Source organism: Nakaseomyces glabratus, chromosome L (genome assembly GCF_010111755.1).
Source record: "Nakaseomyces glabratus chromosome L, complete sequence".
In the NCBI taxonomy this organism is placed as follows: Eukaryota; Fungi; Ascomycota; class Saccharomycetes; order Saccharomycetales; family Saccharomycetaceae; genus Nakaseomyces; species Nakaseomyces glabratus.
The window spans coordinates 401,273-421,654 of record NC_088962.1 but is presented as its reverse complement, the minus strand read 5'-3'; the positions used below and the strand labels follow the sequence as shown (position 1 = coordinate 421,654).

Here is a 20,382-nt window from a genome sequence, read left to right as displayed (position 1 = left end):
TCTGGTTCAACCATTACGGTCTGCCTCTTCTGAATACGTAACTATTAGCGTCAGTGCACTAAGATTTATAGCTATACTCCTTGGTGGAACTTGAGGGGCGGGCTAGCAATCAGGTTATAAAACAGGAGCGAGTCGGACCCTACTCAATAGCATTAATAAGGTTCTTTACTCTTAAGAGAAAACTATTTGAAATTCAGGACTGTTGACTATAATTTTTTGCTTTTGATATTTATAATACAATAGATGGCAGGTCAATAAAATAAACAGAATACACAAGCGATTTGAAAGGAAGATTTTAATCTCATTTCAGTTTTATTTTATGTTACTAAGGGATTAATCAGTAAGAAAGCAATATTTTTATTGAAGGTCATCAAATAATAAATTCAACCCTACAATTTACTTAAATTTTTTTTGGTTACAGTTTATTTTTGAAATATAAGACCTATAGTTTATTCTATTTTATTTGAAAAAGGTTTTGGGATAGATTTTTAGAATAACTTGAGTGAAAATGTCAGGATCCTTTTGGAAATTTGGTACAGATTATTCATCTGAATCGTCACTTTCACGTCTTCTAAATAAAGCTTTCATTAAGATTGAAGAGGACGAGAAAGAAACTGATGCTTATAAAGGTGGTGCTCTATCTCTTAATAAAGATCTCGAGAAAGGCAACGATGAAAAAGAATCTAATACTGCAACAAATGCAGAAACAGAAGATGAACCACAAGATTCATCCTCTAAATTGGAAGATTCTGAAGAAAGTATAGAAGACGATGAAGAGGAAGGTGAGTCTCTACCGACTACAGAGGAAGAATATAAATACTATAGGCCAAACATGGATGTATTAGATGCTCTATTGGATGATGATGAGCTTTATACAGAGTTGATGTGCTCCAACTTCAAACTTTTAGTCTTTCTCAAATATCCGGAAGTCCTATCAAAACTTATTGATTATGTCAAATGTAATAGCTTGATTGAAGGTCTGACATTGGAAGAGTTAGAAGAAAGATCAAATAAGGATGCACAAACTTCTGTCGAAGAAGAGCATTATTCAGCGCAAGTAGACAGGGAGAAAAGATCTACCACACCTGACATCATTTTGACGGAAGCAGATGATATTACAAAGCAAACGAACGAGGTAGCAAAAGAATCAGAAAGCGAAAAGGGAGAAGATAGTGACAGTAATTCTTCCAGTGATGCAGATGATGTGAGTGTGACGGTGCGTCAAGATTATGAGGAACAAGATGAGTTGAGAAGGGCAAGAATGGCTGCTGAAGTCTTATCTGCAGATGTGTGGCCAATTTCTTCGGCAATAATACAAAATGAAGACCTTTTAGAGAAACTTTGGTCCATAATGCAATATCCAGCACCTCTACCGATTGAAATATCAACATATTTCATGAAAATAAATGAAAGATTACTTGATATGGATCTGAACGGTATTTTGGCATTTATTCTAAATCATCCAAACTTGTTGGATATATTTCTAACTCATATCGATAACCCACCATTAATGGATTTTTTGCTAAAAGTTATATCTACAGATAAAGCAGATACACCCACTGGAATTATTAAAATTTTGAAAGAGCAAGGTATGATCCCAAAGTTACTAGATTTCTTGTCACCAGAATATGATAAATCCACTCAATCTGCTGCGGGTGATTTCATCAAGGCCTTAGTAACCATAAGTGGCAATTGTAATAATGAAATTGCATCTAGCATCGGGCCTAATGAAATGATTAGAGAATTGGTTTCCCCACCAATGGTTGAAAAATTAATCTCTATTATGTTGAAGGCAGGTTCTTCCTTGAGTAATGGTGTCGGTATAGTAATAGAACTGATAAGAAAGAATAACTCAGACTATGATTTTGTTCAACTGGCTTACACAACTATTAAAACTCATCCGCCAAATGATAGGGACCCAATTTATCTAGGATATTTACTTAAGGCGTTTGCAGCACATATGGCAGAATTTACGCAAATGTTAACTTCAATCGAGTTACCACCTTTACAAACCCCACAAGGTGAAATCGAACCACTCGGTTTTGAAAGATTCAAAATCTGCGAACTAATTGCTGAATTGCTTCATTGTTCGAATATGACGTTATTGAACGATCCCAACGGAGAATCAATTGTTAAAGAACGTGACGAAGAAAGAGAAAGAATTTTGAAACTAGAAAATCAAAAACTAAATGACGAATCTGATAACGAGATTGAGGACAACAATATACCAACTACAGATCTCAAATCTGATACTAGTCAAGAAGATGAAAAGATAGCAAACGAAATGAATGATCTTCAATTAGATTCAGAAGGCAATGCAGATGACACAGATGGATCTGAACAAGCTAAGTCTGACACTGTTCGAGACGAATTTGAAAGCAAAGAAACAAATGAAGAAGAATATCTTGAGAACATATCAGATGATTCAGAAACAGAACACAAACTACGTGAGAACCCAACCGTTGGAGATCAGTTAAAAATTGCTTTGGAGGATACAAGGGTTATTGAAGTCATCCTGGAAATGTTTTTCCATTATGTATGGAACAATTTTCTTCACAATGTTGTATTTGACATCATTCAGCAGATATTTAATGGACCTTTGATGACTGGTTATAACAGATTTTTGTTGATCGATCTCCTTAAGAATATTCATATGACGGACTTAATCATAAAAGGAAATGAACAATCTGGTGTATACGAAGAGAAGCATGTTCTTAGATTAGGTTATATGGGTCATCTTACCTTGATGGCTGAAGAAATTGTAAAATTTGAGGCTTATTTAGATGAAATGAAGATAACATTTACAACTGATACAATTCCAACGTGTTTGAGCGAGGCAAAGTGGAAGTACTATGCAGAGACTGAATTAGCAGATCTTAGAGAAAAGTACAACACCATTCTTGGAGATGTTGGTGATGAAGTTGATGAGCTGGAGGACGAAGATGATGATGATGAACAAGCCAGTTCTGTCACCGGTTTTAACCAAGGTGCTGAGAGAGACGAAGATGATGCTGATTATGTTGAAGAAGATGATGAAGCCTATGAGAATCAAATGAATATGTATGACAGTCTATCATCAACACATCAAATGGATGAATACGACGATGAAGATGACGAGTTGTATGCCGAATATAATGATATTGATAACCCAAGATATTATGAATATATTGATGGTGACGGAAAGAAAACAAGGTTAGAACTCAATCCTGCAGATCTCCATGATGGCGATGTCAAAACCAAAGATTCAGCGCTAAATAATAATGAAGACGAAAATAATGTTACTAACAAATTTAGCGCTTACATGTCAGACCAGTTGAGAAAGGATTTTTACGACTCAGAGGCTGATGAACCATCTAGGAAGTCTCATAAACCTGATACTCAGCAATTTGATGACAACGAAGGGACGTCGTGGGAGTCAGATTCCAATGCTTTCATCCTAAAAAATTTCTCCAAAACCTCACAATTAGCTTCTCCAGAAATTGAGAACAAGAACATATTCCAACATCAGTTCGACCTCGATAATGTATCACAAATAGAGCAGCATGATGTTGAAGAAGATGACGATGATTACGTGGATCCAAATGATGATGGTCAATCTTATTCAAAACCAAATAATCCATTGTATTCTGATAAGCAAAATGGTGGGTATTTCTCAAACTCGTCAAGGTCGCGTAGCAGTGATGAAGATGAAAACGAATTAAGTGATGATAGCGAAGCAGAATTAGAAGGTAGCCCATATGAGGACCAAGCAGATGAGACTGATTTCAATACATACACTCTTTGTCGTTCTACAAGTAAGGACAATCTTTCATGGGATGAAAACGAACAGGATCGTCTGATGGGGATGGTAAGTTATAATCGTGATTTCAAGGATAGCTAAATTTGCTATTTATTTTTTATGAGTGGTCTGATAGAAAGTTTTTTGATTCATCAAACTGGGATTAGCCAAAGATTCATTCCCAAATACTGAAATTAGTCATGACGCATACTTTCTATCAATATTGGCCATGTTTGTTGTAACAGTTAAAACCTCGTTCTTACTACAACCACATTATTTTGACATGGATTAATTCACAATACTCTTAATTTTTTCAATTGTCAAATAATTTTCAATCTTACCTTATTTTGGATTTTTCATTACTAGTATCAAATAATCAGCGTTATTCTCTAAGCAAAGGACAGAGATCCAATAATAATGCCCACAACTACCATAATATCATTCATGTGAAATGACCTTTAACATAATTACCACAAGTTTAATATCTTCTTGCATTAATTGAAACCATAAAAATTTTAAGAACCAAGCCTAATTTTGTAGAGTAGTAAATATATAGATAAATATTATCTTATTCAGCCTCATATAAAGCTTAATAAGATATGAATAATTTGCATTTGTTAGTTCCGTTCTAATTAAATAATCGGAAGGTATTTAGCATTCATTAACATAACCGAGCACGATTGTAAGGCCAAGAAGAGTCGCTGGTCTCTAGCAAGAGACTGTGAGTTTGAAACCTACAATTCTTATAAAACAATAGTTATCTCTTAGGACAATTACCTTCAATTTCTAAGAACAGACACAACAAAAAATCAGAATAATATCATTGATAATAGAGAAAGAAGATGTCAAAGGACAGAAGACCAGTATTTTCATATTTGCCTCTGTACAACCTAGCCTCAGCGATTGGCTGGGGTTATATTTTGTACCTGGTATTGTTGCAGTACCCAAAGCTTGGACAACCTAGGTTCTATCAAGATACTAAGGATATTGTTACTTATATACAATGTGGTGCTATAATTGAAATTTTGAACTCCTTATTTGGTATTGTTAGATCACCTCTTTTAACAACCGCAGCTCAAGTCCTGTCTAGACTAGTTGTAGTATTGGGCATATTCCAGTATTTGCCAGAAGCAAGAAATGCACATGGGATTGTTTATATTACTCTACTTTTGTCATGGTCGATAACCGAGATCATCAGATACATGTTTTATTTCTTTACCTTGATTGGCTCTAGAGGTGCTCCAACGTTTTTGGTTTACTTGAGATATAACTTGTTCCTTGTTCTGTACCCTACTGGTGTGGCTAGTGAACTACTTATAATTTACTCTGCCTTACCTGTCGCAGAAGCCAAGTATTCTCTATTGTGGAAAAGATTTTTGATTGGAGTAATGTTAACTTACCTACCCGGTCTACCAATGCTGTTCCTGCATATGCTGGCTCAAAGGAGAAAGATAATGAAACAATTGGCTAACAAGACCCAGAAGCAAGCTTAAACCTGCGTAAATTCAATGAGAGGAAGACTCTGAACAGTTACGTGATGCTTCAAATTTGTATAAAATATGTATATTTAGTATATTATAGATATCATTCCTCGCTGATATAGAAACCCTTGAGAGAATAACTATATGGAGAACAGTATATGGCGGAGATGCATATAATACGGACTTTGCTGGCTAAGTTGAAGTCTTACTTGCTAGAACGGTATACCTTTACTTCTGTCATCGCACACAACACGACAAGCACAGCAACAAGTTACACTTGACAAACTTCGAGAAAGGTTTAAGACTCTAAAGTAAGTCATAGTATGTACTAGGTATAGAGTATTGTTTTCATGGCTCGATTAATACAGATTTTGGTGTTGGGACATAACTCACTTAGACTGTACTCCAAATGTTCAAGTTTTTAACCAGAAGTTGTGGGTTGCTCACGGTTGGGAAGAGCAGTATACAGTCAGTCAGTAAATCGCTGACAAGATTAAACTCCACTGTCTCTGAAAAATATAAGGATCTTGCTCCATTAAAGCTATCGAATGAACTATATGCTATTTTTAAAATCCATGAGAGGCCTTACCTAGTCACTAAAGGAGATAAGGTGATTCTTCCATTCAAGCTGAAGGAAGCCAACGTCGGTGACATCTTAAATTTGACAGATGTCACCACCATTGGATCAAGAAACTACAAATTGGTCGATAACCCAATCGACAAATCTATATACTCCTTGAAGGCAGTAGTTCTGGAGAAAACTAAGAGGGCCTACCAGGTAAGAGAGGTAACTAAAAGAAGAAACAGAAGGGTACGCCATGCTGTAAATAAAGCTGACCAAACCGTGATAAGGATATCAGAACTAAAAGTTAATTGAATATTAAACTCCCCAGAATGATTATTACCTGTATATAAATATTTCAGATCATATAATATTCAATTTACGATTCTATACTATAAATATAAACCCCAGCATTCTTTTCCAGGCTTGTCACTCATTATTACTGGCTTTTTCCGTCTAGATGATAAAGAACACCGGCCGAGGCCTAATGGTAAAGGATGCCCTGGATCAAAATACTGAACTGTTATTTATAAATTGCCTATCGTTCTTACAAATAATCCAACTCAACAACAGCGGCGTTCAAATATTAGGTTTTTGGTGAGCGGAAAGAATCGAATCTTGATCCAGTAAGCAGTGACGGCAGAGCAGATTACACATAAAATAGAACTCTAGGACATGACCATATATTATAGAAAAAGTTAACTCAAATGACGTTTCTAAAGAAAATAGCCGGCAGTAATGGTCATTCCAAATCCGGATCGGTATCCAGCATAAGGTACTCAGCCAATTCTCAGGCATCCCCATCAGCCTCGGTCAGCTCATCGAGGTCATTCAAGACACATGTTCGAAACTCTAGCAACTCAACTGATTATAGCGGATCCACTTATGTTTTTGGCACTGGAAATACAGCATCTAGTGGAAGTAATCATGGCACGCCAACAAGCTCCAAGACATTCTCTAAGATGGGTAGTTCATACAATAGGCGATCGATTGATAGTCCCCGATCGACATCGAACAGGAACTCGGAATATACGCTCGATAATTCATCGTTGAACAGTCATCCTCAAGCAAATAAGGGTGGAGATAATGTATCAAGGCCAACTAGCTTGGAAAAGAATGCTGACACGGATTCAAGTACATATTCCAGAAAGTCATCTGGGTCAACAAGCAGTCTATCATTCGATAATTTGATTTTATCTTGGGATCCTACAAATCCTGATGAATGGACGTTATCTCGAGTGATTGCATGGTTTAAATTTCATGATTTCCCGGATAGTTGGATTGCTGTATTCAAAAGGCATCAGCTGTGCGGACAGAGGTTCTTAAGGTTATTGGCTTACGATAACTTTGCTATCTATGAGAAGCATCTTCCAATCAGTAAGAATGCATCATTTGACAAATTTCAGGCTTTACTTAAAGATACTATGAAGAAAAATGTCTCTAGTTCTCATTCTAGACAGAGAAGTGGTAATAGTGTTGCAGCAATGCATATTGAGCCAAATAAAGGTGTTAATTTAAGACATAAAAGTAGCAGATCACAAGATGATATTGTAGGTTCACGATCTGCATCAGAATCTGGGATAAATAATGAACAACTGAATCTCGGAAAGCCCCCGGAAAAGGGTGTTGTCAAGTCACATAAAAAAACAAAAAGTACAGGATCTTTATATCGGAGAAGTTTTATTTCTTTGATGGGATCTTCTTCGCATAGCTCTGCTGAGAATACACAGATGGAAAAGAATAATCCTAACATAAAAATACACATTCCTTCAAGACCGCAGTCAGTTGTTGAGAGTGAACCAAGTACGGCGAAGACCTTATCCCCCTTATCTCCTCCGTATTCTGCATTATTTAATAAATTGGATCAAAAAAATAGATCAGATCCTACTCTTTTCGAAATTTCTGATGAAAAATATAGTAGATTAAAAAATGATGACTATAATGATGATATAGCCGCACAAAGTAGCTCTACTAATTTTAACGGCAAACAACAACATTCATCTTCGGCAACATATTCGAAATCAAAGAAAAATGAGAAGGGGGGATTCAACGTCAGAAATTCTGCGGTTATGCCAGAAGATAAATCGACATTCTGGGAAAAGCTTAAAAGGAAAAGCCAAACTATAAGCCCTAGTACTCAAAATCATACACAACTCAACAGTGCCAACCTGTCAAAAAATAGAGTTTCTTTACAGCAAATACAGGGTGGTTTTGATATGACTGACCAAGTAAAACCCGATAATATAGTGACACCAAAAATTCACCAGGCACACAAATCCTCATCAATTGATACAAAAAGTCAGAATTTCGAGAATGTCTTTGATAAATTTCTATTGGATAAAAAATACTATCCGGCAAAAATCAAATCATCTACTAATGAGGAGGATTTTGTCTTAATAACAAAAGACAATGTTTCATTTATACCTTTGCTGATATCAGAACTTCCTAATGAATGTTCCAAACTGAAAGAATATTTTATGCGCAAGCTAAGAATTGTTTCTGGTGAATGTAGCGTTCATATGACTGATTTTGGCTGTGATATTGGGGCGTCTTTGAATGACACGCTGTTGGATACAATAAGAAATAGTCTATTTATGAACACCTCTAGAAAACTTTTTATAAGAGATACAGGAACTCATAAATACTCACCTGGAAAGCCAATAATTAATTCAAGCCAGCGTGAAATGCTAAGAAAAAAGGAATCGATTAAATCAATTAATAGTAGTATTCTGGCTTCCAATGATGAAATATCTACTATAACGTCTTCATCTGATATAGCATCATTTGATGATAGATCATCAGCTCCAGGAAGACAATATCCACAAACTCCAAGCTATTTTTATGATGCTTCCAATGTGAATGACGATGTTAATTACTGGAATTTCAAAGAAAATCAATCTAGTTTAGTACCAGGAAAGGTACCTGATGTCAAGCCTGAAGCGCAATTTACTTTAAAGATACCAGATAAAATAAAACATAAAGGCTTAGAAGATGATTTACAAAGAAATTCTTTTCATGTTCTAAGAAAGGATGAGGGTAAAGAGATAGACTTTAATAACAGGAGGAGATCTCCATACACAAATCCAGAATTAGCACCTAAGAGGGAAGCACCAAAGGCACCCATAACAGGCTCTCCAATGAGACTTCAAAAATCTAGAAGTCTTTCGAAATCCGTATCTATTGTCACCAATAATGATAGAAGTAGAAGAGATGAATTATCACCTTCAAGAAAAAGCTACAAGAATTCTGAGACTAATAGTCCCTCTTCTGAAAAAATTGTGTCTTCGTATACTCCTGGATCAAGTCATGTTTTGGTTCCACAGCCATACAAAGGTGTTGGAGACATAAGCAGGAAGGGTAAATTGGAGGATGACCATATGTTTTCTATGACTGAGGTGCTTAGGTCTAGAGTGAACCGATCGACATCTAGTGTATCTAATAATTCAGTTATTTACTCGACATCCCCAATATTAAAAAGAGGAAGTTCTAAGAGGATTGTATCATCCGCATCAGCGGCTGATGTTTTTGAAGAAAATACAATCAATTTTAACGATGTTCCTGAGCTTTCTGACTCTGATGAGGATAGTGCATCTTCAGAAGACATTATATGGGGATCCGAAACCAAAATCAGTGAAACTGAAGTAGTCCCTGAAAATAATAATTTCAATAAAACTGATTCTGAGGATGATGATAAGATATACTCGATGAATAATAAGTTAACACCTGTGAGGAAAATGACTCTTCGCCCTACGGCTGAGATAGTCTACCAAAATTTGGAGAGATTTTTCCCGCGTGCACATTTGGATAAGCCGGTGGTTGAAGAATTGCATAACTCCAAGAGTCCTGTTTCAAAAACTAGTGATAAGGCCCGTATTAATTCTATTTTAGAGCAGCACTCAAATATATCAGAAAAGGGTGTCAAAAGTCAAAATAATGATAATGTAATAAAAGAGAAGAAGTCTAACACCAGCTTGCCAAGAAGAACTAGGACAATCAGAGCCATTGCTCATGAGGCAGGAGAGGCTAGAAGAAACAGCATGAAAGTAAAACGGAGTAATACAAAAATGTGGGGCACCAAGATTGTTGAAATAACAGACAAAAACACTATTGAGATCAATAAATCAAAAAATGCCAGAGGTGAGTACAAAGAGTTTGCGTGGATGAAAGGTGAAATGATTGGTAAAGGATCATTTGGTGCAGTTTATTTGTCACTAAATATAACGACAGGTGAAATGATGGCAGTAAAACAGGTAGAGGTACCTAAATATGGCACACAAAATGAACTCGTGAAAGATATGGTAGAGGCTTTAAAATCTGAGGTAGCTACCTTGAAGGATCTTGATCATTTAAATATTGTGCAATACTTGGGATCTGAGATAAGGGGAAATATTTACAGTTTGTTTTTAGAATATGTTGCAGGAGGATCAGTAGGGTCCCTTATTAGGCTTTATGGCCGATTTGATGAAAAGTTGATTAGGCATTTGAATACACAGGTTTTGAGCGGTTTAAAATACCTTCACTCCAAAGGTATATTACACAGAGATATGAAAGCTGATAATTTGCTATTAGATGAAGATGGTATATGTAAGATAAGTGATTTTGGCATTTCTAAAAAGTCAAAAAATATTTACTCTAATTCGGATATGACTATGAGAGGTACGGTATTTTGGATGGCACCCGAAATGGTCGATACTAAGCAGGGATATAGTGCAAAAGTTGATATATGGTCGCTTGGGTGTGTAGTACTAGAGATGTTTGCGGGTAAAAGGCCATGGTCAAATCTAGAAGTTGTTGCTGCGATGTTTCAAATTGGTAAATCTAAATCAGCACCACCTATTCCAGATGACACAATTCAATTGATTTCATCCAAAGGCAAAGACTTTTTAAGCAAGTGTTTTGAGATTGACCCTGAAAAAAGGCCAACTGCAGATGATTTGCTGGAACATTCCTTCAGTAAGGTTGATCCAGCTTTCAACTTTTCGAGAACCAGGCTTTATGAGTTTATCAAAACAAATGACAAGTTAAATTCGTCTGTCTTACGTAACACTTAGGTCTTATCTTCCTGGGACTATATAGTGCAGCATAAACTTTTATATTAAAACTTAATAAATATATATAATGCATCCTCAACTATTCGGTTGATATAAAAGAGCTTTTATGTGGGAAGTTCACGCGATTAAAATAATGAACAATGAGGACATTGAAGCGTTTATTAGCAGCATCATATATAGTACTCTTGACATCATTTTCAAATGGTTCATTCCTATCAAATTTATTTTCAGCAATAATAAATGTGCTTTCTTCTAGGTCTTCCAGTTCCTCTGAACTGAGACCTTTTTCTAGCACTGATTCGACAAATGGTTTCGTTCTGTAATCACCCTCAGTTTTTATGCTAGCAGTAATACTGGAGATTTTTAAATTCACATCATCAAACCAATATTGGTCGGCTATCAGATTTTGAAACTCTTCTTCAAATCTGGTGTTCATGTTATTATAGTAAATGCTGAATATATTATTTTCATGGCTCAAGGAGTCGTTATAGCAAAGCTTCAAAAGGATATACAAGCCTAGAAAATCAGAGTGTGTCATATTGGGATTAGGTAGTAATAGAATGAAATGTTTCTTCTTGAATCTCTCTATGCTCAATCTTCCACATGTATTCGATATTAGCATAGCAAAATTTGTTTTCAAATCACTAGCTAACGTCTGGAAAAAAATAGATGGGAGCTCATTTAGGCCAATAATATGCGACAAGAAATGGTCAAAACTGGAATACTTTTCGTCACTCAAGCCAGGACTTCCTTTATGTTCATAAGAAGCTCCCTTCAAAGGAAAGAGAACTAGTTCATTTGGCATCATTTGTAATCTAGTGGCATTTACGCCTTTCTCACGCATGGTGGAAAAAATAACTTCACTTGTAAATGGTACCTTACTTAGATTTGAGAAGATTTCAAAAATATTGAGAATGTAATCGGAGTTTGCAGTGAAGAGTGGGTCATCGTTATACAATGAGGAAGATTGAAGTAAGTCGGTTGTTCTTTCTGTTAGTAATCTTAGATGGATTGCTCTCAACGTAGACATGTTACTAAAACCAGTTGGATATTCTCCTATCGTCGCCATTTTCTCATTTGACTCCTCATTCATACGTTTTAGAGAATGTGTTAATTTTTTTAATTTAGATGAAGATTTAATTGTTGAACCAGTAGATACTCTGCTGATCAGCAGGTCTTTGTTCGATGACCTTGGCTGTTTATCCACATTTCCTTTAAATAGGAAAAAGTTTAAAAATTCTAGTGATGATGATATTATCTCTGGCGTATTGATGACATTAATTACTCTTGGTATAGAATATTGTTTTAATTCATGCCAGTTCATTTTATTTTGATAGTCACAGTCCGTCGAATCGTCCTTCTGAATTAAAACGGTAGATTCGTTATCAGATGGCTGTTCTTTTTTTAATTGCTCTCGGTAAGAATTTGGATAAACTAATTGTGTTAATGGTGTTGTGACAAAAGTTGATACCAAAGCCATTAAAATAAACATGCCAAAAATCTTGTGACTTATGATGCCAGCATTTAGACCAACAGTTAATACAACAATCTCGACAATACCTTTACAAGACATCAAAACGCCAATTGCCATTGATTCTCTCCAATACAACCCATGCAATTTAGCCATGGCAGTGCCTGATACTACTTTACTTGCAATTGCTACTGCGATGGATAAGAATACGTAACCCCAATCTTTTCCTTTATTTAAAAGTGTCAAATCTACATTTAGACCAGCTACAGCAAAGTAGATTGGAATCAAAACAATGTTTGGTATATCTTCCATCCTTTCTGTCAATTTCACAACATAGTGATTTTCTCTAGGAACAATAAGACCAGCTATAAATGCTCCAAAGATAGCATGCACACCAATAATATCAGTAAAGTAAGCAGAAATAAACATTATGAAAAGAATGCACATGGTGGCTATCGGTGATGGTTTGCTTCTATCTAATTCATGTGTTTTAATTAGTGCCCAACGAACAATGTATTTCAGTGGGTAAAAATATATTAGGAACCAGCCTAATGTTATTAGCAGAATGTAGACAGTATTAACTGGACTTGACTCGGCACTTGACAAAATAACACTTAATGCCAACAAAATCCAACCTAAAATATCATTGATAATCCCAGCCCCAAGAACAATAATGCCAGGTCTTTCTTTAATCAACCGTAATTCATTCAGAATTCTGGATAATACAGGAAATGCAGTTACTGCCATAGAAACAGCTATAAATACCATAAATACGGTAAATTTAATATGTCTCGCATTTGGATCTTTATTTGCATAGTTTGAGTATAGTGGAATGGCTATTAGGCAACCACATCCAAATGGAACTGCTAATGTTACAAGGCCAATGGAAATTGCAGACTTTAAATGCTTTCTTATAAATGCAATATCAACCTCCAGTCCCAAAAAAAACATAAATAAAATAATTCCGAGATTGGCCGTCAAGTTTAAGCCTGGAATAGAAGATTGGGGGAAGACAGTTTCTGTGTAATTTGGTATTTGTCCAAAAACAGTTGGGCCCAATATTACACCTGCTGTAACTTCTGATATCACCTTCGGCTGCCTCAGCTTTGAAAACGGTATATGTACCAAGTTGCACGTAGCTAATATGAGACATACTTGAAATAAAAACAGTGTTATCGGTGACCCTGGGTTATAATGAAATGGGTTTACTCCAGACAAAACACCGCCGATTTCAGCCATGACTGCTCTTTTTCAAATTGCAACGTCTCTATCTTCGTCTTTACGTTTGCCAATAGTACCGACGCTCTCTTATAAGGTTAAAAAATAGTAGGGTCTTTCCAATAATCCACAAGCTCTTATAGATTATACTTAAAATAGCACTTGTAGATAAAATGATTGATACTTTCTGTATTGATAGACTATTGTAAAAGCAGATATTTTCCAGATTATCTTAGTCAATAAATTCCTATGTGCTATTTTTCTAACTTGATATCTAATACCATATTCAGTCTACTTTGCTAGGTAATCGTTGCTACAGAGAAGACTATATTGGATTTTTTAAATTCTACTATTTCTCATCTTTACCAGTATTCTAGGTGCAATATTGTTGAAATTAGACTTTGGGGTAGACAATAAAGCATCTAAAGTCGTAAGGGAAGAGGATTAGTAGTATGCGATCAGAGAGTTCAGATTGTCATATTAAACATGTGAAGTGCATTAAATTATTAAAATTAGTTTATTTATTATATTTAAAGTGTATTCCGAATATACACATTCTGTTGGTTCTAATTCTCTCAGTATCATTCATATCATTAGTATATCTGTGATTGGAATAGTAAGTTAGGAGTTGATTCGTAAATACTGAGTAAATAATCATCTGAAGCCTGCGTTAGACATGCTTTAATCGTGTTCAGTAGACCTTGATCCTTTATCAAAAGTATTTGTATTGGAGTCAGAAGTAGTGGATGCTTCATGTTGTAGTTCACTAGAGTTTTCGCTATTATGAAGACTTTCAGAGTTTTCCAAGGATGTAAATGCGTGTGCATCATCTTGAGAGAAGGCCACTGAATTGTTGCTGGAGTCAAATGAGCTAGTCAACGACGCTGCACTGCTTGTATGACTAAAAGGGGACGACGAAAGAGTTTGTTCCTCTGAATGAGTAATCACTGGCAAACGATTGAATGGGTTAATCATAAAATTTGCGGCATCCTCCCTGAAATGGCTTTGACCTCTCATAGATTCATCAATAGCCAAGTTTCTCAATGTTCTATCCATCAATCCCATGATTTTCATGAAAGCATAATGAGGTTGGTTTAAAGGGAATTTTAGAGGAGAGTATTCGGAAAGCCAATAGGTAGGGTTGGGGTCGATGCCATCATTATTTAAGTTTTTTAAAGCCAGGTGATGTATTTTACTCCAGTCATTGTAATTGAGTTTCTTGTCTTTATCATTAAGAGACATTTCATGCAGTCTCTTAAGAACTTTCACTAGCTGATTTAGCCTTGTTATCTTCTCTCTTTCTGTTCTTATATCTCCAAAGAGATCTGTTCCTTCAAACACTTCATCCTCTCTATTGCATTTCTCCACTTCGTCTTTTATAGAGTTATTTCTCCTTCTATTACTGCCACTTGAAGCTCCTTTCCTGCGATAACTTGATGAACGTGATATAGCAGCCGCAAGAGTATGCAAGCCATCTACATTATTATTATTATTAGAGCTGGCCATTCTGATATTTATTGGATCCCCAATGTTGTCTGAAACTGTCGACTGACTGTCTTCGTCATTATTGAAAGTGGAATCTATGATTCCAATTCCATCATCGTTTCCAAAGTTGAACTCATTAACCTCTGCTTGTTCCTCTAAGGGAGAGGAAGAAGTATATGATTGTTTTTTGGTTAAATTGGGACCTATCAGCACTGTTTTAACGCTATTTTTTAACCATTTACCTAATTTGACATCAAGCGACTCGGAACTGGCATATAATAAATCACCAGCGGTAGATAGTATGGCACCCATTAAGGGGACGGCTCCGATTGACCAAAGAACAAAGAATGCTCTTCCTGCACCAGTTTCAGGAGCATAGTCACCATAGCCAATAGTCAATAAGCACAGAAAGCAAAAATACACAGCATTGAAGTAAGTCCATCCCTCAGCAAAGTAAAAAACAGTGGCACCCAATATCCAGAAAAGTATGAAAATAATGATCGTGATCATTAATGAATATATATGACCTTTCATCTTTGAAGTGCGTCGTATACTCATCATCAATTCAAAACACTCTTTGTCAGTAAGTGTACAATCACCTCTAGTCAATTTTTCCCAAGCTTTTACACGCCTATGTTCAACTCTGTGGAAGAAGAATATAGGACCTGCGGAGGTCTGTAGAATAGATCTAGTCATAAAGACAATAATACCTAATATCAGCACACCTGTCATGGAAAATACCAGCGCCATACATTTCGCCGCAGTTGACTTTGGTAAAATATCACCGAGACCAATAGTTAGCAAAGAAACGGTACAGAAGTATAGTGCGTTGCCGTAAGAGATATGTAGTAGTCTTGAAAACATACCAGCACCCCATATAAGCCATATTGATAAAATAACAGTAAAAACCATAATACTTCTTTCATTGGGTAGTAAATTAAATTGAGCAGGATATTTTTGTAGCTTATGTCCCACAAAATGGATTGACAAAGTTAAAGTACAACACAGATACAATCCAGATGTAATTGCAGCGTACCAAAATCCTATGGTTTTCTCTTGATATGTTTCATCAATATTATGAGTGCTTAGCACTATCACGTCAATCATTAACATTCCTCCAGCCAGAGTCCACCCTACTATATTTATAATTTGAGATTTAAGGTAGCTAAGTTTCCGGGCAAAATGTAGAAACAATACCGCATTGGAGCAGCATCCAATGACTAATGAAATTATATTAACAGCAAAGACACCTCTGGGATCATCGATATGGGTGAAAACTTTATCACCCCCACCTTCAACGTAAAAGTAGTTCACTCTCCATTTATCGACCGCGCACGCAATTGAAATCGTATTTGCAACTGGACCAAGACATGCAGTAATGACTGGGAAATAGCAAGAAACAATGAACCAAAAACCAAATTCCTTAGATGCTGGGTTCGCATTAATGATAGTGACTCGTTCATTGCTAAACTGAAGTGCATCTTTCAGCACTGTATCATGGTTGATCCTATGATGCGAGAATATCCTCTCCAATCTGGCTAATTCAGACGTCACAGAGTCCTCTCTTTCAATACCATGTCGAGCCATAGTACATTATTGTTGGCTTATCGCAATCAGATCCTAAGAAAGTTCCTCAAGTAACGTTAGGTTAATATCTATTAGAGCCAACTCCACCACTGACTTTCATCAACACTAAGATGCTACTGAGCCGTTTAGCTAAGTCAACGGCAGACGTGACTATAACTAATACTGGCATCAATCCAGATTTCCATTGTGAGTCTCGCTATTATGATCAAAAAGTTGCTTGAAAGAGAAATTGCGCGAAAACGTCAGCGATGAGCTTTTGTTTTGATTTAAACATCTGCGATTAGCAATAAGTCGATGAGCTCAATTCTTTATCTAATTCTTGTTGTCATATTGTGGTATTTGGTCATTAAAATCTACTCACTTAATATTAACAGTGTTTGTTCTTCTGCCAGGGATTTTTATATTGTGAAGATTGATATTATGGCCTGATCGTCCCACATACAACAGTAATATTTTGTATAATAAAGAGAATATGAACGATTCATTGGACAGAGATTACAAGTCACATCGGGTGCGAGATATTTTGGGTGGTCTGAATCAGCAGCAGAGGGCTGCAGTTACTTTCGATCCAACTAAGGCGTTACAGGTCATTGCTGGTCCAGGGACAGGTAAGACAAAGGTTTTGACGTCAAGAGTAGCATATCTGATACTACACTACAGGATTGATCCTAGAGATATAATAGTTACTACTTTCACCAATAAGGCTGCGAAGGAAATGAAAGATCGATTGGCTGTACTGCTTGAGAATACAGAATTTAGGTCATCTGATATAATGATAGGAACATTTCATAGCATTTGTTTAAAGATCTTAGCGAGGTTTGGTTCGCGAGTGGGACTGCAAGAAGGCTGGAGGATAGTAGATGAAAAAGAGATTGAAGTAATTATGACTAAGATGATAGAAAATATGCCTGATCAAATTAGAGATTACGCTCACTCGACTACGAGAAAAGTGAATCTGTGCCTGCCAAAAAGAGATAGTAAATCAGATTCTAAGAATAAGTCGTCAGGGCCTAATGATAGTCCTGACTGGGATGTCCATCAGAAACTCATAAAAAAGCATATTTCCAGGCTCAAATCTAGTGCTATACTGCCACAGGAATACAAGGACGACTCAGCACATGATTCGGCACTCTCTCATTTTTATGAGTTGTATCAAGACGAATTGTTCAAGTTAAATGCATTAGATTTTGATGATTTACTGATGTTTACGTTTCGATTGTTAACTGCAGAAAGATGTCTGCCTTTTGTACAGCATGTTTTCGTTGATGAATTCCAAGATACAAATAGTATTCAGATTGATCTAATGTTTCTACTGGCACGGGGGAACCACCACATTTCTAGAGGTATTACTGTAGTTGGGGATCCTGATCAAAGTATTTATGCATTTAGATATGCACTAGCACACAATTTCCAAGAGATGTCAAATAAATGTCCATTGGAGTGCTCACGGGTAATACTTGTTGAAAACTATCGTTCCTCACAAAAGATTCTAGATACTAGCGAGACATTAATTAAGCAGCAGCAAAAGGGTAGAGAACAAAGATTACCGCTAAAGGCTCAGTTTACTTCCCATATTTTGCCTGTATATATGAATTTTCCGGCGTATTTTTTAGAGGCGCCATCGATTGCCAGGGAGATCCTATACTTAAAATCACTCCCTAACCTTTTTAGCTATGACTCTTTTGCTATACTAGTAAGAAAGAGAAGACAAATCAGGATGATAGAAAAAAGTTTAATAGAGTACCGAATCCCATATCAAATACTTAGAGGGCGAGCGTTTTGGGAATTGAAGGAAATAATGGCTATGCTTAATATATTTAGAATTATGGTATCGGAAAATGATGAGGAAGCTATTATTTCATCATTATCATACCCAAGCAGAGGTTTCGGAGATACATCTGCTGAAAGATTAAGAGAAATATTTGCCAAATATACAGATAAAACCAAGTTAGAGATATTGAACCTAATTGCAATTGGTCGCGTATATGTTGATATACCGAAGTCTGCTAGAGGAGTTGTTTCGGGCCTCTGTAAATTGGTTGAAGAGTGTAATAAAGAGAATGGTCAAGAACTATCTGTACGGTTAGTAAAGGTGTTTGATTTAATATATGAAAAGTCAGGTTTGAAACATGAATTTTTATTCAAGGACGGCAAGAAAAAGGGTGAGATTGACATAGATGGTGATCCGAACCTCGAGAATCCGCGTCATAAAAACATACAGTTGTTAAGATCCTATTTTGTTGATACAGAAGAGAATCAAGATGACAGCATGATTAATCAAGAAAACACTGCTCTTTCGAGCATTAATACGACTAAATCCCATGGTATTTCCCTAGCAGACTACATATTACAATTTTTAAACTCATTATCCCTTTTCGCAGGCGAAAAGACTGTAGCTACTACGGACGATGGTAATAAAGGAACGCTCGGGACAGTTACTGTTTGTACAATTCATGGTTCTAAAGGTTTGGAATGGCCTGTTGTCTTTATACCTGGTTGTGAAGATAATAATATACCAGCAATATTTTCAGATGACAAGGACAATACATCAGATAACGAAGAGGAAGGTGATGGTGATAACAAAGAGGAGTTAACAAATAAGAAATCACAGAACAATAATGTAGAGGAATCGATTGATGAGGAAAGGAGAATGTTTTTCGTTGCCCAAACAAGGGCAAAATATCTGCTATATTTATCTTCCGTCACGGATATGGATGCCGCTGTTCCTCGAGTACCCAGTAGATTTTTAACGCAAGAGCTGCTCAAGACTACAGCGCCATTTCAAAAGGCTTTGGTTGACTTTTCGGGTCTTAAAAAGCTATATAATCTGGTTGGTGTTCAATTTCCTACTAATACCAAAAATTTCTCATTGAGTCAGTTAATAAAAGACTATAAGGCTTATATTGACGCTCGAAGAGAAAAGTTCTACTGGGGTGGAAATATATTCAGATTAGGAATGAACCTCGATCTAGCTAAAAATGTCCATGACATGACCTCACTAAGGAACGAGTTCACTACTGCATCAGAGCATTTAAAAGCAACTGGTGAATGGGATAAGCATGTTAACAAAATGGTGAATAATGATGCAAAAAAAAAGACCAAAACTGATATAATGTCAAAAATGAAACAAATTAAGAAAGCGGATGATATAAGTTCAAATAGCCTGGACGCTGAAACTGTTCAGAATACAGCAATTGACCACTCTTTGAGTTTGAATTCAAATATCAGGACGGAGAGGGGCTATGGAAAAACAACCTCTAATAACCATCACGTAAAGGTTGAAGAGCAGGATAGCCGCAATTCTGGTGTCACCAGTATTCATGATAATGCTGCGCGTGTCATCCCATCTAATCAAACAACATGTCTTAAAAGATCCAGAGAAGTTGTTCGTAAAAGACTGATAAAAAGCGAGCCCATAGATATTGTTTCAAAGGAAAGTAAATACACAGAAGTGATCAAACTTGAAGATAATGATTACAAAGGTGACGAAGTTACAAATAAAACTGCATCTGAATTACTACATAACCCTTCAGAACTAAAGATTGATAATCGTCCAATTATAGCATCTGCTAAAATACTCGCAGATGCTGCTAGAAAAAGCTCGAAACTGCCAGTTAAGCAGGAAGGAATTGGAGTCAAGAAGGAGATGCCAATTCTACAAGATGATATTTTCTCACAACTAAATAGGGCAAAAAAGAAAGCCAAACTGAATGACTCTGACATTATAGTCATTGATTAGTATGTATATT

At 36.2% G+C, this 20,382-nt stretch overlaps 7 protein-coding genes across 7 annotated transcripts; 5 read left to right on the top strand and 2 right to left on the bottom strand.

Moving 5' to 3' along the window:
• Positions 1–508: 508 nt before the first annotated feature.
• Positions 509–3,880, top strand: SAP185 (Sap185p; the record flags this gene model as incomplete). Its single annotated transcript, XM_448929.1, has 1 exon — positions 509–3,880. The coding sequence occupies one exon, from the start codon at positions 509–511 to the stop codon at positions 3,878–3,880; it is 3,372 nt and encodes a 1,123-aa protein (XP_448929.1).
• Positions 3,881–4,620: 740 nt separating this feature from the next.
• PHS1 (enoyl-CoA hydratase PHS1) lies at positions 4,621–5,271 on the top strand (the record flags this gene model as incomplete). The annotated part of the gene is made up of 1 exon (XM_448928.1): positions 4,621–5,271. One exon carries the CDS (start codon positions 4,621–4,623, stop codon positions 5,269–5,271), a length of 651 nt encoding a protein of 216 aa, XP_448928.1.
• Positions 5,272–5,668: 397 nt separating this feature from the next.
• MRPL49 (mitochondrial 54S ribosomal protein bL21m) lies at positions 5,669–6,136 on the top strand (the record flags this gene model as incomplete). The annotated part of the gene is made up of 1 exon (XM_448927.1): positions 5,669–6,136. The coding sequence occupies one exon, from the start codon at positions 5,669–5,671 to the stop codon at positions 6,134–6,136; it is 468 nt and encodes a 155-aa protein (XP_448927.1).
• A 392-nt stretch (positions 6,137–6,528) lies between these two features.
• Positions 6,529–10,872, top strand: BCK1 (mitogen-activated protein kinase kinase kinase BCK1; the record flags this gene model as incomplete). Its single annotated transcript, XM_448926.1, has 1 exon — positions 6,529–10,872. The coding sequence occupies one exon, from the start codon at positions 6,529–6,531 to the stop codon at positions 10,870–10,872; it is 4,344 nt and encodes a 1,447-aa protein (XP_448926.1).
• Positions 10,873–10,951: 79 nt separating this feature from the next.
• Positions 10,952–13,582, bottom strand: KHA1 (Kha1p; the record flags this gene model as incomplete). The annotated part of the gene is made up of 1 exon (XM_448925.1): positions 10,952–13,582. One exon carries the CDS (start codon positions 13,580–13,582, stop codon positions 10,952–10,954), a length of 2,631 nt encoding a protein of 876 aa, XP_448925.1.
• Positions 13,583–14,242: 660 nt separating this feature from the next.
• Positions 14,243–16,633, bottom strand: TOK1 (Tok1p; the record flags this gene model as incomplete). Its single annotated transcript, XM_448924.1, has 1 exon — positions 14,243–16,633. The coding sequence occupies one exon, from the start codon at positions 16,631–16,633 to the stop codon at positions 14,243–14,245; it is 2,391 nt and encodes a 796-aa protein (XP_448924.1).
• A 472-nt stretch (positions 16,634–17,105) lies between these two features.
• On the top strand, positions 17,106–20,372 carry SRS2 (DNA helicase SRS2; the record flags this gene model as incomplete). The annotated part of the gene is made up of 1 exon (XM_448923.1): positions 17,106–20,372. The coding sequence occupies one exon, from the start codon at positions 17,106–17,108 to the stop codon at positions 20,370–20,372; it is 3,267 nt and encodes a 1,088-aa protein (XP_448923.1).
• Between the last annotated feature and the right edge of the window lie 10 nt (positions 20,373–20,382).